Here is an 18938-nt window from a genome sequence, read left to right as displayed (position 1 = left end):
AAAAAATGCAAATAATATTTTGATGCTTGTTAAATGTTTGTCAATAGCAGCTTTTTAAATTTTGAATTTGGACTTGGTAAATGCAGTGAATTGTTTTAGACATCAAATCTTTGGTAACTGATGTATATTTGATGTCAAAAATAGATGAGCAAACTTTGCTAGTTGAGATATTACATTGCACAGAACGCTTTATGGAGGGAATAAAGTATTCAAAGTTTTTTTTTTGGAAGAGGACAATAACTAATGATATATATGTGTGTGTGTGTGTGTTTACACAATTTTCAGCAAATTTGTAAATTTACTGTTTCTTAGCAAACATGCTCTACAGTCATTCACAATTTTAGACACGTTACTTGGCTATGAAATGGGAAAGCACTTCAATGGGATAACGACCATATAGCTGTTTTCTCTCCCTGGTGGCCAAGTATACATTCAGTAAACTGCACTAATGTGGCCTAGCTGTCAGGTAAATTTTAAATGTAGTGCTTGGGGAGTTATGTGCAAAACTCTCATTAGCAGTGACAGTTGTTACTTGAATTGATGCTCATAAATCACAATGTGAAACTCAAATAAAAAACAACAAAAAAAGAAATTGTTCCCCCCACACACACTTCATTGAGAAATAGAACCCACCTCAAAGGTGTGGGCCCTGTGCAAGAAAGATGTGTGAGTTTCAGGGATGGAAAAATGACCAGAAAATAATCCATAGTACAAAGACACACATTAAACCTTATTTGTATACACAGCAGTCATAGAGAGACCACAATCAATACATTTGGGATATATATCAGGTTAAACGGTCTAATCTACTCATCTGTCTGCAGACATGCAGGTACATACCATATTTGCTGGATTTTCGTTGCAGCATCAGAGTATGTCTGACATATATTTCTGTCTGGGTCTACTACTTTTCCCTCCCTGCACTCTCTCCCCTATAAAGTACCATCACAATACTTATGCTGTCTTTTCTGAAACTACAATGGTTACTGCATACATCAGTCAACAGGGGACATTCAGTGAGCAGACATAAACTCTTCATAGCAGATATTGTGTCTTGTTCTATGTTTGTATAGCACCTAGCTCAATGGGACCCCGATCTCAGTTGGGCTCCCTAGGTGCTACCATAATAGTCTTAAAAATAATAAAAGAATAAGTTGGTCCGATGTTCAATACCATCACTTGGATAAAGAATTGTAATTGCAGGAGGGAATGTTTCCACCAGTACTGAAAATCATCCCTTCCCCTTCCTATCCACATTCCATGAAGGTCAGTAAGTCTGGGCTTGTGCCAGCTGAAATTAGCTGAACATCATGTTAATGAAATATGAAAGTTGTATGCCTATACTGGCACAAAAGAAACCAGTTTGAAATAAATAATTAAATAAACCCTCTGTGAGGTAGACAAAGGACTGAAGTGACTAGAACAATGAAACATGGTGAATTTACAAGGGGACTTGGTATATTTCTTTGTTTTAAAACTTTTTGTATCTGTTAAAAAAAAGCTGTGGGAAAGCGACAGACATGAATTGACTTAGACAGTAAAAGCATGAAAGAGAGGACCCACAATAGCAGACACAGTACCAAAAATTTCAGAGTAGCAGCCATGTTAGTCTGTATTCGCAAAAAGAAAAGGAGTACTTGTGGCACCTTAGAGACTAACAAATTTAGCTGTAGCTCACGAAAGCTTATGCTCAAATAAATTAGTTAGTCTCTAAGGTGCCACAAGTACTCCTTTTCTTTTTACCAAAAATTTGTATGACTTTAAATAAGCTTGGCCTCCTAACAGCAAATTGACTTTTATTTTTAAACCTAAATGGCATCAACACTAAAGATTTACCAAGTCTAAGAGCTAGTACTTATTATTAATATGATTTATTATTATTTTATTATCATTTCTTCGTGACCCACCAAAAGTGTGCTTAGTTATTTTACCAACAGGTTTTGTATTGCTAGTTTGGATATAAGGAAAATCTAGTTCCCAATACAACAGAGTCAGAAGTGTGAAGTAATTGTTAGAAAGTATAACAAGTATCAATAGTGTAAGGTCTGCACTACTCTCAGCTATGTTATTTCTTTTACATAGATCATTTTCTTCAATGAATTCCTTACTGTGGATTCGATTTCCTGAGGGATTTGTAAAAGAAAAATACTAACCCGCTAACCGTAGGTTTCAGGCTAGAAAAAGAGGGGATTCCAAACACACATGTTAAAATATGGATTTAACTTAATTATAGTATTAGTAATTTTATAGAGACCAAGAATGTGCTAGGTACTTTATAGTCTCATAAAATATGAGGTCTCGGCCCTGGAGAACTTTTGATTTAATTCCTGATCCTGACCCTACTCTCCAAGCTCCCATGGCAGTACTTTCAACACCCCCCCCCCCCCCGCTTCTGAATAAAAAGAATAGACATGAGCCAACAAATGGGAGCCTCAACAAAAAGATGACGAAATAAGTGGTTGGGTGATGAAGGATTCAAAAATAAGGTTAATTACTTAATGATTTTTCACCTGTCTTATTTAAAAATATTTTCCCCAGAATGTACAAAACTCAGTGTGATAGTATCACTTTGTAGGGCATACTGCCTGGCTTATTCAACCTTCCATTCTCTCTCACAATGCCTCACTCACTTCCCCTCCTTGATGCCTCCAGCTTCACTTACTATCCAGCCCTCCTTCTTGTTTTGCCTCCTTTGCCGTCCACCTACCCCAGTGGTTCTCAAACTAGGGCCACTCCTTGTTCAGGGAAAGCCCCTGATGGGCCAGGCCAGTTTGTTTACCTGCCGCGTCCACACGTTCGGCCGATTGTGGCTCCCACTGGCCGTGGTTCGCCGCTCCAGGCCAGTGGGAGCTGCAGGAAGTGACATGGGCTGAGGGGGATGTGCTGGCTGCCCTTCCTGCAGCCCCCATTGGCCTGGAGCGGTGAACCGCGGCCACTGAGAGCCGCAATCAGGCAACCCTGCGGACATGGCAGGTAAACAAACTGGCCCGGCCCACCAGGGGCTTTCCCTGAACAAGCGGTGGCCCTAGTTTGAGAACCACTGAACTACCCTTTATCCTTACTCTACATGGCAACCATGACAGGCATCTTATCAGTACTTCACTCCACCTTCTGACAATTGCTCCCTTCCCTTCATATCATTTTTAATGTCAGAGGTTCCTAGGGCTGTGAAGACTGTTCTCATTCTTTTCTCCCCTCCCTTCCCCAATTTGCTTGCCTGAACAGAGGGCTTGCACAGGCTCCCATTAAAAAGGGAGCAGCAAAAGAAATCTTGCCTTATGTGGCACTGAGGATGTCCTGCTGGCTCTTTTGCTGTCTGACTCCCCATGAGGAGGTAATCAGAGGTGTCCAAAAACAAAACAGCAAAGTGTCAGGCCTCATTAACAGTGTACAGTCCAGAGATTATAAAGGTCATGTATGGGAGGAGGGTTTGAAAAAAACAACAACTCAAACCAAAAAAGAAAAAGTAGCGATGGTTATGATAGATACCAGGGGAATCCTTAGTGAGGGGGCAGCAGTCCAGTTTGGCTTCTTTTGGGAAGCCAGAGTGGCACAAGGGAGTGAAGTGGGGAAGAGAATCTGCCACAATTTACACTGATAACATGATGGGTGATGGGGGAAGGGAGGGAATTCTCAAAGTAAAAACAGAACCTAAAGCATAAAGCAATATACTTGTTTGCTTCCATTTTTTGTCCTTTTAGTAGTAGTAGTATTAATTTGGATTATGATAGCACACACAATCTCCAATCAGAATTGGGGCAACATTTTGAAAGTCGCTGTACAAAAACACAGGACTATTTAGTCCCTGTTGTACTATGATCTTCTAAGTTAAGAGGCACTGCAACAAATGAGTGCAACAAACAAGAGGAGTGGAGAGGGAGGTTGAAGGAAGTGAGGATACCATCACATGGTTATGTGGGCTAGCTATGTATAGAACCAGGTGGTTCCAAGTAATTTCAGAACATGTTTTTTTTTAAAAAAAATAATAACAGCTATACCTGACTGTTTCTCCGATAGCCATAATAAATTTGCTGATTTCATGTAGGCATCAGAGCACAGGTGTTTCATGAAGGGATATCCAAAAGTGGAGATAATAGAGGCATTTATTAATCAATTTAGGGAGGATGTTCCAGGTACAAGGGGAAGCATGGAAGAAAGAGAGAAGTGGACAAATGAGTATTATAGGCTGTCATGATGGGAGATGAGCACATAAGTATGGTAGGGAAGAGTTACACAGGGCATTCAGGATGGTGACAAGCAGCTTAAACCTGATTCAGGGAAGAAGGAGCTAGTAGAGGAAGTATTTATTTGTTTAGGCATTTATATGTCAGTAATGGTGATTGTGGTATTAGTTTTAATGGTGTGCTTATTGCATTGTATTTGGTTTTGTATTTTTCTTGAAAATGTGTTGTGCAGCCAAATAATAGCAATCCAAGGAGGGGAGGTTGCCAGCATGGTTCTCTCCTTCTACACTATACACATATCTCTTTCTCTCCTTCTTCTTCTTCTTCGAGTGATGGTCCCTATTGTGTTCCACTGAGGGTTTACTCATGCATGCCATGCATCCAGAGCCAGAGAATTTGAAAGTAGTAGTGTCCGTTGGTCCATGTGCCCTTGTTTCACCTCATAGTTCTGTCTGAGGCAATAAATGGTGGGGAAAACTGACTTTGTCTCCAGTTCCTTCTCACCACCATATGGTCCAAGTCACAGCTGCTAGTTTCCCTCATCACCCTCTTGCCATGGCAGGACACACTGTATTTATATATCCGTTGACTAACTAGGTTTTGGAAAGGTCTCCTCAGGACTTTCCCACCCATACAACCTATCACCCCCCAGTAGCACCTCAATCTCGTTCTATCAGTGTTAATGAAACTGCCCTTGGAGTCGCTGGCTTCATGCTCTATGCCCCTCATTTCCATGAAAATCACCTTTCTAGTGGCTATTACTTTGGAGAGATGGGTAGATGAACTTCGGGCCATGATGGTGTATTCCCCTTTCACCACATTTCATGACAAAGTCTCCCTGTGCCTACATCCAAGTTTCTATCAAAGGTCGTATCTCGGTTTCATCCCAACCAACCCATACACTTACCTGATTTCTTTCCAAAGCCTCACACCTTAGCAGAGAAGTGAAACCTTCACTCCTTTGATGTCCACATGGCCTTGACCTTCTACTGACAGAGGACAAGACCAATCAGGAAGTCCTGTACACTGCTTATTAAGGGGACAGGAGAGGATTAAGGGGCAGGCAATCTCCATACAGAGGATTTCCAAGGGAGGTGTATTACACTGTTATCAGTTGTCAGGACTGCCTTCGCCCTGGAGGGAGAGCCCATTCCACGAGAGCCCAGACATTGGCTACAGCCACACTCCATTGCGTGTCACTTCCAGACATACATAGGGCCGCCACATGGGGTTTGGAGCATACCTTTGCTGTGTACTACACCTTTGTGCAGGACTTTGTGATGGACACATCATTTGGTGTGGCTACCCTCCATTCAACCATTTCTTCCTCTTCCTCGCACCTTCCTCCAAATTAGGTGCTGCTTGTTAATCACCCTCAATGAAATACAATAGGAACCATCACCTGAAGAAGCAAAGGAGATTACTTACCTGCAACTGGAGGTTCTTTCAGATGGGTGGTTCCACTTCTGTATTCCACTTCTTTTTGATTTGCAATGGAGAAGGAACTGAAGATGCGGTCGGTCTGCCCCAACATTTATCACATCAGATAAAAGCATGAGGCAAAGCAAGGGTGCGTGCATGGATCAATGGAAACTGCTACTTTCAAATTCTCCAGCTCTGGATGCATGGCTTGGATGCATAAACCCTCAGTTGAATACACAGAGGGATCCCATATCTCAAAGGAGCTCCAGTTACAGGCAAATAACCTCCGTGTCTTTAGTGTGGAACAAAATGAATGGGCATAGTCTGTGTAAAAAGAGATAGGAGTCACTGTCATTTTAACTGCATAAATTAATTTTTTAAAGGGCAGTGCTGCATTTAATTGTATTTAGTAAGGTACTTGCTCAGTATGAGTTTGGGCACTGAAGATTAGAGCCTAATTCTGCCATCCATGCTCACACTGAAGAGCACTTTGTGAATATTCATAGATCTTAAGAGCAGAAAGGACCATTCTGATCATCTACTCTGATATCCTGCATAACACAGGCCCACAGAATCTCACCCAGTAATTCCTCATTGAGCCCATAACTTCTGTATGAGTCCTAATATATGTTTTAGAAAGATGTCTTGATTTAAAAATATCACCAAGAGATGGAGAATCCATCCTAGGTAAATTATTCCAATAGTTAATTACCCTTATTGTTTAAAACGTGTGCTTTATATTTAGTATGAATGTATCCAGCTTCAACTAGACAATTCCCATGGACTTTTTTGGGACTACTCATAGAGTGAGAGAGTTCTCAACATGAGTAAGAGTTACAGAATCTAGCAATGTGTTCCTCCTATGTTGTTTTTTTTTCCTGGAAGAGTACTGAAAATGTAAAATGCACTGTTCTATATGAATTCTGCTGTTTCCTTGTAGTCTCTTCTTTAAGGATAAAGAGATACCTACAGTGTTAATTAAGCTGTAGAGACTGAAAATCGACTATGTAATTTCAGTTTAAATGCAGGTCACTTCAGATAATGTCTATTATACCAATAGGTTACCTGATTTTTTCCTTCAGTCTAAAGGTCAACAAAAGCTATCTAATTTAATATTTCAACTACTCTGTGTCAGGGGAGTCATATTAATTCAGTGCAATAGACCCCATTAAATTTTGAACTGTGATCCATGGTATGGATTACAATCACAGAATCATAGAAATGTAGGGCTGGAAAGGATCTTGAGATATCATCAAATCCAACCCCTTGCACTGAGGCAGGACTAAGTAAACCTAGACCATCCCTGACAGGTGTTTGTCTAACCTGTTCTTAAAAACTTCCAGTGATGGGGATTCCAAAGCCTCCCTTGGAAGCCTATTCCAGAGCATAATTACCCTTATGGTTGGAAAGTTTTTCCTACTAACTAATCTAAATCTCCCCTGTTGCAAATCAAGCCTACTTGCAGTCTTCTTCTTAGCATATGCATGGCATGCCTTAGGTTGCACATGGCCAGCGTTCATCACTGAATTTGGTCTGCTGGATGGATCATTAGCTTCCCCAGCCCATGCCAGGTACTTATGGGTAGTGAGACATGAACACTGATCCGTGCCTCCCAGCCTACCTGCAGTCCACAAGGAGGACAATTGATCATGGTCCTCTTTTTATAACAACCCTTAACATATTTGAAGACTGGTATCAGGTCCACAGTTCTTTTCTCAAGACTAAACATGTCTAGTATTTTTAACCTTTCCTTGTAGGTTAGGTTTTCTAAACCTTGTATCATGTTTTTTTTTGCTATCCTCCGGAATCTCTCCAGTTCGTCCCTATCTTTCTTAAAATGTGGTGCCCAGAATTGGACACCTCACTCTAGCTGCGGCCTCAACAGTATTTCCCCTTTTTTCTTGGTGGACTCCATATCTTTCCAGCAGACCACTTTCCCGAAACAGCATCCCATGGTTGAGGAAGCTGAAGCCCTCCCATTGACACTGTCTCTGGAGCCAAGCATGGACTTAAAAATGTCATTCTGGTTTTAGAGATATTACTGTTTCCAGAAATATTTTCCTTTTTAAATCTAAGAAATATTACTGCAATCAGTAATGCCGGTAAAACTGGAATGAACTTTTTAAAGTGTGCCCACTATATAAATTTAAAACCACATACTCTCCTCAATCCATACTGGGCACCCACTCCTATCAATTATAGGTTTGTAAAAAAATCGGTGTTAGAATACCATCTATATGTAGTAAGTAAACTTTTAATTAAGGTCATTAATTGTTCAATACATTATTATCACATCTAGCACCACTCTGATGAAAATAGGCTTACTATTTAGACCACCCCTAATTCTGCCCTGTGTTTCTCATTCTTCCCCAGTTTTCTTTTTCTGTTTCTCCCATTTTGTCTTGTGTTTATGTCTCTCCACTTCTTCTGTCTGTATTGCCTTTCCACTGGCAACTCCCAGATGCTGCCCTCTGTGGGATTTATTCTTATTCCATCTGACAAAATGCCCAGCAACTTAAAAGTTAATGTTGTCATTAAACTGTCAGCTTTAGGATTGATATGTTATGCTAATTAATGGAATCAAGGAAGTTCACAGTTCTTAGTCTTTGTGTTGAGCCTTTTTCAGATTCAGGAAGAAAATACAGCATCCATTACACTTGGAATGTTAACTTGGAGTTATAAACATAAGGGCTAGAAAACTTTTAAGGAATATGAGAGCTTAGATTCTGCAAAATGTGAATATTCTATGAGGCCACATCCCTCAAGAATCCAGCTGCAGGTTGAGTGTTTGACACTGTTGATCTATATGAGAGAACTATTTGTGATGTACATAAGAAATGAAACATCTGTTTACTTTTACTGTACACTTCTGTTCAGCATGTGAACAGAATGCTGCCTCAACCATTTTCTATGGGTACAGAGAAAAACTATGGCTATGGCAACTAATTACACTCAATAAATTGCATGAGGAGGAGAATCTTGCCCAACAAATGCAGGAAGCTGCATTTATGGGAGTATTGTGCTAAACTATGACACATTGGTCATGACAGGTACACCAAAATAATTAAGGGAAATTGTGAAAGGTAGCAAAAAAAAACAAACAAACCCCAACAACATAAAAAACATATAGAAGTTGGGTGTGATCCTACTTTCCTTCTTAGCTAAAATTTCTATTAGTCAGAAGAGTTAGATATGCAAGGGATTGGGCTCTGAGTGCAGGAAGTTCACAGCCACATTGACAAACTTTTTTAAATTTAATGTCTACAAACCTTTTTTGCACAATTACATATTACAGCATAGATGTTCAGAACAATAATTTCCAAAATGGTGTTCACAATCAAAGTCATCATGACCAGTAGCGCACATTGCTGTAGTTTCCCCATGTGTAAAATGTGAACAATGGTTATAAATCTCAAAGTAGTACTGATTGGTTAGAGTGTTTGGACAAAGAAAACATTATATAATTATTAAGTAGGAATCATCTCAAGAAAAACAATAGATAAGGAATGTATCGAGTGGCACAATACAGAGAGGTCATGAAGGTGATGAAGTGAGATTTGACATAACAAATTTCTGTTCCAAGTGAAGTTTAAAAAAAAATCTGTACAAAACCAAAACATGACCAAATAACTGGCCAAAACATCACAAGACAAGACAAAACAATTTGCAACAAGAGAACACAAGCCTAATAGTGATGAAGAGAACAAATGTCTGGAGAATAGAGGTGATGCCTCAGTTTGACAAAGTGTTAATATGTGTTACTCATAAGAGCTAGGGAAAGGAGAGGTAACATGTACAAGGCAGGAACTGTTTTGGTCCATGACTGGGCTGCCTAGGCATTATGATAATAATGATAATTTGTATGGGAGATAAGCATGAGGATTTACTGATCATGAACATCTGATACTGACTATTATGCCATCTGAATACAAATTAAACGTTGTTTGAAATGTTGACCCTAACACATGAAGATGTGATTCGTCTCCTTTGAGTATCCTCTAAGAAGGTTTTACATACCTCTGTAATGCAAACCCCAAGGTTGCACATGGTGGTTTTTTGGTTTGAGTTCCCATGCACATTCCCTTCCCAGGCTGTTAGGCACTCAAAGAGTAAAAGGATGTTATTTACATTCTGACATTTGTCATACACAAATTGTCATATCACTTAAATACGTATTGATAGCTGAAGAAAAGGGAATTGTTAGCTTGTTTGATGGATTAACTGGACAGAAAATGAAGAGCCTTAGTTTATTCCCTATCAGGCCATGTTTTTCACCTGAAGAAACTGGCCAGAAGCCAACATAAGCATAATGCATCTCAGTGAGAAAATTTTGTAGAAACAAACTACCTTCCATGATAACAGATAAGCAAATAATATTGTCTCTGATTAGATGCTCCTGTAAAATGTTGCACTGTGTATTTATTAAAATATAGTACATATAACTTAAATATGTTAATTTCATTGTTTTCTTATAGCATCAGTTGCATCAACATGTAATGATCCTGGGACTCCACAGAATGGTACCAGATATGGAGACAGCAGAGAGCCTGGGGATACCACCACCTTTCAGTGTGACCCAGGGTATCAGCTCCAAGGACAGGCCAAAATTACTTGTGTGCAGCTGAATAACCGATTCTTTTGGCAACCTGATCCTCCGACATGCATAGGTATTGAGATCAAATGTTAGCGTTGGACTTGAAGCTAATGCAGATCATATTCCAGTTTTTAAATTGTCTAACCAGTGACCCTACCATGGTGATGTGAAAGTAGTGCTTTTTTAGAAAACTCAGTCTTTCAGTACTTACAAATACTGACAGTCTGATTCTCAAAATGAATGCTATTATAGATTTTTCCAGCATAGTCTATTTTTGAAAATTTGTTTACAGTGAAGGTGACAAGCTTCAAGAAATTATTTATTAAGTGCAAGACAGCATGGTCAGATAGTTAACGCAGGGGACTTGGAGTCAAAGCAGCTGGGTGCTACTTATGACTTTGCCACTACTTTACTGTGTGACCTTGGCTAAGTCATTTGATTTCTCTGTACTACAGTTTCCCTGTCTGAATAAAACAGAGACACTAATATATACCTATATACTATAGATATTTCGGACTCTAAGGTGAAAGGTACCAAATAAGTAAAAAGTATCAAGTATCATATTACTGTTTATACTGTTTATACTTTATACTATCAAATTTGTCATTTTTAAACCCTAGTCAGGTGAGAATCAGGGGCCATGTAAGAAACTGATCTTACCTTAACACCAAACTCTGTACCAGAAACATTTGACTTGAATTAAAAAAGCAAAAGTCCGTGGTTAAACTGAAGATTGTTTTTCTTCATTTTGGATAAAACCAACAAACTGATTCTCTCATGAGTATGACTCTCTGTGCAGTAATTTGTTTCCATGCATTAAGTTTTATCTTCTCAGAAAATTTTAAGATAGATACATATGTACATACAGAGGGAAGGTCAGACTGCCACTGCTGCCCGAATGTAAATAAAAGTTCTTTTGCATGTCCATTTGTGGAATTGTCTGGAAGGAATAAAGTTTCCTGCCTTTCACTATTCTTGATACCTTCCACCCTACATATATGGAATGTCACTTCCATGGGGCTCTGGTTAGTGCATGAAAAGGCTGGGGCCTGGAAGTCTTACTGAGGTGTGTTATAGGGACATCACTGTTATAGGGACATCACTGTTTTGCTGCTAGGTAGGGTTCTTGTTATCTAATTAACACGTATGCTGCATACTCCATGTAGCATTAGAGAGTGCCAGAACCCAGATGGCTTGAACAGCTCCCTTGGGTCATCAGCTGCAAACTTTAATAATTTTCCTTCTTGACTGGACCTTTACGGTCGCCAAATTGCTCTGAGATAGGTTGGACACTTTATTTAATAACCCTTTAGGGTCAGATAGTGTTTGTTCCCCTCACAGTTGACCACTAGGTTGTGTACAAGCCTTTCTTCCCTCTTTCCATTAGGCCCCTTCTGCAGAGGCTGATTACAGCACAGTTGCATTCCTTATACTTCCCCTGAATGCAAGTATAGTTCCTGGCTAGTATTACTAGCTCTCTCAGAAGTAATAGGAAGTATGTAAGACAAAGTCCCCATCCATTTCCCAATTCCATACAGGTAGCAGATTTAGAGCAGCATATGCACTGCAAAATGTCTTTCAAAGTTCCCATTTGTGCAATGCAGCACTGCATAAGGACAAGTTTGGACATCTGATGGTTACAGCCAATGAAACAATTTTTAATCCATGAATCATCAAGTAATAATTCCCAGAGATTTGGATCCACCCCTAAATAAAGAGATTAGAGATAGGACAAAACTTATAGGGTTCTGGATTATGAAGATCAAATTTTCTAGGGTATTAATTCAGTTGTAATAAAACCCAGTGCTTTGTCCAATTAACATACTTCAATTTGTATCTCTTTACAGCCTGTTTTAAAAATCTAAATTTTAATTAATCTGCTGAGAGAGTAACTTGTAGTGAAATGATATGCACATACTTAATATTCCATTTTCGTCAGGGTGACCTTGAGGGGGTTTTCTGTTTAAAATAATCTTTACTGTCATATATACGGCAGTATTGGAATCCTCAGAGTTCTATAAAGCCATGATATACAGCTTTTAAAATTCTCATATAGTTCTTATTCCACTATATTGTGGATGGCTGAGATTTAATAGCTATACTTATTAACATTCTGTACACGGTCAGACCACTATTCACATTTGTTTAACATTTTATGCTGCATTTATACTTTATACCTTTCCTGAGTATGGTCATGTGTTTTATCTCAAGCTAAGTCATCAGAAGACATTGAAGATTTGTGTATATTTACTAAAATAATTACCTATAAAAGGAACCATGCTGTTAATTTGTTTTTTAAACACAGCTTGGCTGATTACTAATACTTACTTCAGTCACAATGGTAGGAGCTCTGCACCTCTGCAAACCGCACTTATTGCTCACGTATTTAAATACTGATTTAGGCACCTAACTTCAGAATTTTGGTTTGAGTTAGCTGTGTGGTTTTCTTTGTTTGTTTGTTTGTTTTTGCCCAAGTGCCTGGATCTGTGAATTGGGTAACACCTTTATTAATTGGATCAAAGTATTTTATATTTCTTCTATGGCCTAAGGTAAATAGCATCATTAAGCATCAATTACTATTGGGCCCTCCCACTTCTGAAAGTGAAGTTTGTCAGGTGAATGATAAATACTTTGTTAGTGCAGCTGGAATTAAATCACTAAGCAAATCCAAAGACCTTATTACTTAGATTTCTATTGCATTTTCAGATTTTAGGAAAACTTTCTTTTTGAATTAAATTGGAGAAAATATGTGTAACACAGGATGTGTTTGTTGTTGGGACTGCAAAGAGATCATTTGTTGGGAATGGAAAAACTATTCTGACTTTTTTTAAAAAAAAGCCAAATCATTCTTATTTGAACAGTTTGTCTGTGATTTTTAGTTTAGCATGTAACTGCTTTCTTTTTCCTTTTTGTATTGACAGCTGCATGTGGAGGAAACCTGACAGGTCCAGCAGGTGTTATTTTATCACCTAACTACCCACAGCCATATCCTCCTGGGAAGGAATGTGACTGGAGAATAAAAGTAAACCCTGACTTTGTCATTGCCTTGATATTCAAAAGGTACTATTTCTAGAAAAACACCTTTGTGTACCAGGTTTTTAAATTAAAAATTATATAATTGATCACTACATAGAATTCCCAATTACATTTCCTAAGCCCTACAGCATGTATCTAATACCTAATTGTTTCAGAATAATATGGAAGAAACAAAATATTTAGCTTTATAGCATTTTTTTGGTGCCCAATGTGTAAGCAGCAAAAAACCATATGTGATGTGTGGGGTATAATGCTTAAAAAAAAACATTTAATTTGTATCATATGTCACACCATTGACCATTTGAGTGGGATAGCTCTATATTAATGGGGAATAATACTTCCAGAGTGTTTGAAATACATGTATTTCAAGTCAATCCCAGAAGTCCCGGATGACTGGAAAAAGGCTAATGTAGTGCCAATCTTTAAAAAAGGGAAGAAGGAGGATCCTGGGAACTACAGGCCAGTCAGCCTCACTTCAGTCCCTGGAAAAATCATGGAGCAGGTCCTCAAAGAATCAATCCTGAAGCACTTGCATGAGAGGAAAGTGATCAGGAACAGCCAGCATGGATTCACCAAGGGAAGGTCATGCCTGACTAATCTAATCGCCTTTTATGATGAGATTACTGGTTCTGTGGATGAAGGGAAAGCAGTGGATGTATTGTTTCTTGACTTTAGCAAAGCTTTTGACACGGTCTCCCACAGTATTCTTGTCAGCAAGTTAAGGAAGTATGGGCTGGATGAATGCACTATAAGGTGGGTAGAAAGCTGGCTAGATTGTCAGGCTCAACGGGTAGTGATCAATGGCTCCATATCTAGTTGGCAGCCGGTATCAAGTGGAGTACTCCAAGGGTCGGTCCTGGGGCCGGTTTTGTTCAATATCTTCATAAATGATCTGGAGGATGGTGTGGATTGTACTCTCAGCAAATTTGCGGATGATACTAAACTGGGAGGAGTGGTAGATACGCTGGAGGGGAGGGATAGGATACAGAAAGACCTAGACAAATTGGAGGATTGGGCCAAAAGAAATCTGATGAGGTTCAATAAGGATAAGTGCAGGGTCCTGCACTTAGGACGGAAGAACCCAATGCACAGCTACAGACTAGGGGCCGAATGGCTAGGCAGCAGTTCTGCGGAAAAGGACCTAGGGGTGACAGTGGACGAGAAGCTGGATATGAGTCAGCAGTGTGCCCTTGTTGCCAAGAAGGCCAATGGCATTTTGGGATGTATAAGTAGGGGCATAGTGAGCAGATCGAGGGACGTGATCGTTCCCCTCTATTCGACATTGGTGAGGCCTCATCTGGAGTACTGTGTCCAGTTTTGGGCCCCACACTTCAAGAAGGATGTGGATAAATTGCAGAGAGTCCAGCGAAGGGCAACAAAAATAATTAGGGGACTGGAACACATGAGTTATGAGGAGAGGCTGAGGGAGCTGGGATTGTTTAGCCTGCAGAAGAGAAGAATGAGGGGGGATTTGATAGCTGCTTTCAACTACCTGAAAGGGGGTTCCAAAGAGGATGGCTCTAGACTGTTCTCAATGGTAGCAGATGACAGAACGAGGAGTAATGGTCTCAAGTTGCAGTGGGGGAGGTTTAGATTGGATATTAGGAAAAACTTTTTCACTAAGAGGGTGGTGAAACACTGGAATGCGTTACCTAGGGAGGTGGTAGAATCTCCTTCCTTAGAGGTTTTTAAGGTCAGGCTTGACAAAGCCCTGGCTGGGATGATTTAACTGGGAATTGGTCCTGCTTCAAGCAGGGGGTTGGACTAGATGACCTTCTGGGGTCCCTTCCAACCCTGATATTCTATGATTCTATGATTCTATGATTTCATTGTCATATTAATGTAATGTCTGCATTGTGTGATACCTAATTCATCTGTATATCATCTAATGTCTGGTGAAGTCTTCAGGCTAATATTAAATAGTGTATTATCATGAAAATATGAATCATTTGCAAGAACTGTGAAGGTAGGGTTCACTAAGTTATCAAATTGAATTAACCCTTCAGAGAAATACTTTAACTTTATGTAATAATGGTCACTTAATAAGCAAAGATGATTATTCTGAAAATGTATTCTTATTGTGTAACATCTAGTAGATGTAGTTCCAATCTAATATGTTTAGACCCAACTTTAAGTTTGTCTGGAAGGATCTTTTTAAACGAAGGAGTCACTCTTGCATTTATTGGATTTCATTGTTTGCAATTCTGGAGCACTGATAAAGTGCTGAGAATGCTCAGCTCCCATTGACGTCAGCGGGAGTTGGGTCTTGCAGGCCAGGGTGCAGAATGCGGTAGTTGCCTGTTATGCTGTGGGCTAGTTTAGTATCACATAGTCTGCATGTCTGAAGTAGTGAGCTTTTATACATGAAGACATCTACCTTTTTCACAATTGGTCATAGTTTGTATTACTAGCGTGTTCTACCAGATATAAAATCCTTGCAGAGGCTCCTCCCTGTGCTCATTTGAAAAATTTCATTGAACTGAATTGAGGCTTATTCATTTTAAAATATTTAAATGCCTTTATGCTTCTGGATGATTACATCTCTTCTCATTTACTTTAATCCCCTTAATATATTTAACAATAACAAATGTTCTCTGATTACATTTTAGTGTTGCTGTTTTTAACAATTGTTCTTTACATATCAATTGCTTTGGCACTGACATTTCATTCCATCCACTGATATTTATGGGAGGAATACAGCATTGATTACCTAGTAGAAGCAACCATAGTAATCACATTCCTAAAGTCAATTCAAACATTCCATAGGGCAGATACATTGTTTTTATTCCGATGAAAAGATAACTTCCTGTATCATACATTTTTTTCTATGAGCAGAATTCCCATTGATTTCCACAAGAGTTCCCCAGTTGAAGAGTGGGCAACATCTGGCCCAAGATGTTCTGTAGGCTGGGTGACTAACATACAGTAGTTTCAGCTTTGTGGGAAGTTCTCTCTGTATGTTGCAAGGGTGACAACAAGGGAGGAGTTTGGTACAAGAAAGGAATGGTATAAAGAGTATTTTAACATGAGAGCCTCTGGTACGAACATATTTGTCCTTCTTGGGATGTGTTGGAAAAGCAAATCTTGAGTAAAAGCCACATTTATATGTCTGATAATGCTGTATTCTGCAAAAACAAAAACTGAATGGGCTGGTGAAAATGCCTAGGTATAAGAACAAGGAATCTTCAACAGTTTTTGGCTATTTCTGTTTCATGTTTTGTTAAAATGATTACTGCACATGTGCAATTGTTTTTCAACTAAAATGTTATAAGGTGTTAAATATGTAGATCTCTTTGACATGCACTATAGTTGGATTGATAAAAAAGACCAAAACATTTGAAGAGGTCTTTATTGACTTCATGCTTTTTTATGCTTCACCACTACACTTGGAATAGATTCCCACTTTGCCGATGTCAGCTGCCACCCGACTTCCCTAGATCCTTCCTTGGAACCAAATTCTTTCATGCAGATGTCTTACTGTATGTTACTCTCATGGACAGTCCAACTTCCTTGTATTAAACATTGATTTGTGTAATGTATTGGAGTTAGACTGAGGGCAAAGACCTTGGAATAAGCCCTCCACTGTGTTTTGCCACTGGGGCAATCTGGCAGTAAAGCTGGTAATACCCAGCCTTAGGGAGATCATCCCACTATAAGAAGTATTATCCATTGGTGTTCAACTAGCCTAGAGACTCTCTTGCCACTTGCATCCCTATTGCTAGTATAGGAGACAAGGCCAGGATACCTCTATATTGATGCTTTTTCTTCACTATGAAAAAAGGTGTATTTTTTACTATGGGGCAGCCTTTTTAATTTTAATTTGACCTGCGATCTTGTGTGAAAACTGCAAACAGCCTTATTTTCATTAGGAATTTAACTTGAGTTAATTATAAATTAAGAAAACACCTTTGTTTCCACAGTGAAGACAAGGCCTAAGACATTCTTGTCTACCATTTCATCTTCTTGAGGCAATTGGCAGGTGAAATAACCAAAGTCTTGTGTACACAGTGTGGCAGTGTGCACTAGATGAATTTTAATTCTAAAGAACACCATGTGGTGTACTAAGTGTAGACTCTGTTGATGTGAACTAAAAGTTCCCCAGTGTGCATTATTGTGCAGCAGCAGAGCTATGTGGGCCAGTTAGTACACAACATGTTGATGTGCTTTAGAAATGAAACCTTTCTTGTGCACATTGGTCCACCAGGTAACAAGCCCTTACAAGAGCCTGTGCTGTTCACTTCTTAGTCATAGCCGAGGACCCAGTCCACTGTCTTCTTATATGTCTTGGAAAGGTCCCTATGTAGAGTAATAGCACTCCCTAAATAATAACAATAATTATAATCAGAGAAGAAAAAAAAGAAGAAAATTCAACTGCAACACTTATAACAGAGACAACAAAATATTTATTTATGGCTTTGTATCCAGAAGGTGATTAGGAAGAAAAGAAAGCAAAACCCACAACCCCCCTGCCTACTTGTCTTTCATTGTTGAGCTTCATGTAGCTCTTGGACCTTCTCCACTGCAGCAATTTTTCAGGTTCTGTCCATCTCTTTATAAGGTTCTCACATTATCATCTTTGTGCTTTCATCCATATAGCCTCCCTGAATTGATCTCAAGGCCACTGCGTAGTCCATGTTGAAGTCTCTCTTAAGGATCCCCTTCTGCTGTACTGCCTTCATTGAATCTAATTGACTTGTACAACGATATAAATATGTGTTGTTCCCCTTCCTGTAATACATTGTAGACCCTACAATACACATATTAATAATGCATTGCTTATAATTCAATAATAAAAATACCTAGCTCTTACATAGAGTTCATAGATCACAAAGCACTTTACAAAGGAGATCAATAACATTTGCCCATGTTATAGATGGTGAAACTGAGGCATAGAGGAGAACTGACTTTCCCAAAGTTACCCAGCAGACCAGTGGCAGAACTGGGCATAGAACCTAGGTCTCCCAGGTTTCAGTCTAGCGTGGTATTCACTAAGAAACTCTCCCTAAATTAAATTCTAAAATTTTACAGTTAATGTTCTAAACTACAGTAAATGCTACAGTTTAATCTAAGTGTGTACCAACAAAAATAAGTTACAGTGTTGGGAGCTCTTCACATCAGGGCAGTTTGGTTTAAATTAGACATTGATCAATTAATGTTTACAAGGCATGTTGTATTTGGATTGTGGGATATACTTTAAAGACTCCTTTATTTCTGCAGATGAAATCATGTTTTTTAAAAAAGAAAAGGCAGCCACAGCATTAAAGTAGTAAATAATTTCTCAAAAAATAGAGACAATGTCATTCTCTTTTCCTTTATTTCAGTTTCAATATGGAGCCCAGTTATGATTTTCTACATATTTATGAAGGGGAAGATTCTAACAGTCCTCTAATTGGCAGTTTTCAAGGCTCCCAGGCACCTGAAAGAATAGAGAGCAGTGCCAATAGTCTATTTCTAGCATTCCGCAGTGATGCTTCTGTTGGCATGTCAGGATTCGCCATTGAATACAAAGGTACTGTTGTTAACATAATATGTGTCAACACACAGAAGGAAAGTGTCTCAAATTAGGATTAATTAAAACTATATTTATACACATAATACACTTATTTTTCATATGTTTGTAATTGTTGTGTGAATGCATATAAATATATTTAAAAGTTAAGCTATACATAATAAATAATGTTTTTGTTACTCTTTTATCTTTT

The 18938-nt window shown here is 38.9% G+C and overlaps 1 protein-coding gene across 4 annotated transcripts in view; it reads left to right on the top strand.

The window, feature by feature from the left end:
• Positions 1 to 18938, top strand: part of CSMD1 (CUB and Sushi multiple domains 1) — a 2000616-nt gene that overhangs the window by 1633530 nt on the left and 348148 nt on the right. For all 4 annotated transcript variants that reach the window (XM_073336216.1, XM_073336215.1, XM_073336217.1 and 1 more), the window contains exons 27-29: positions 10082 to 10273; positions 13122 to 13260; positions 18558 to 18745. In XM_073336216.1, the coding sequence (XP_073192317.1) occupies positions 10082 to 10273; positions 13122 to 13260; positions 18558 to 18745 (519 nt within the window). The remainder of the gene's footprint in view (positions 1 to 10081; positions 10274 to 13121; positions 13261 to 18557; positions 18746 to 18938) is intronic.

Source organism: Lepidochelys kempii, chromosome 3 (assembly GCF_965140265.1).
Source record: "Lepidochelys kempii isolate rLepKem1 chromosome 3, rLepKem1.hap2, whole genome shotgun sequence".
NCBI lineage: Eukaryota > Metazoa > Chordata > Testudines > Cheloniidae > Lepidochelys > Lepidochelys kempii.
This window is presented reverse-complemented; position numbering and strand designations above follow the sequence as displayed.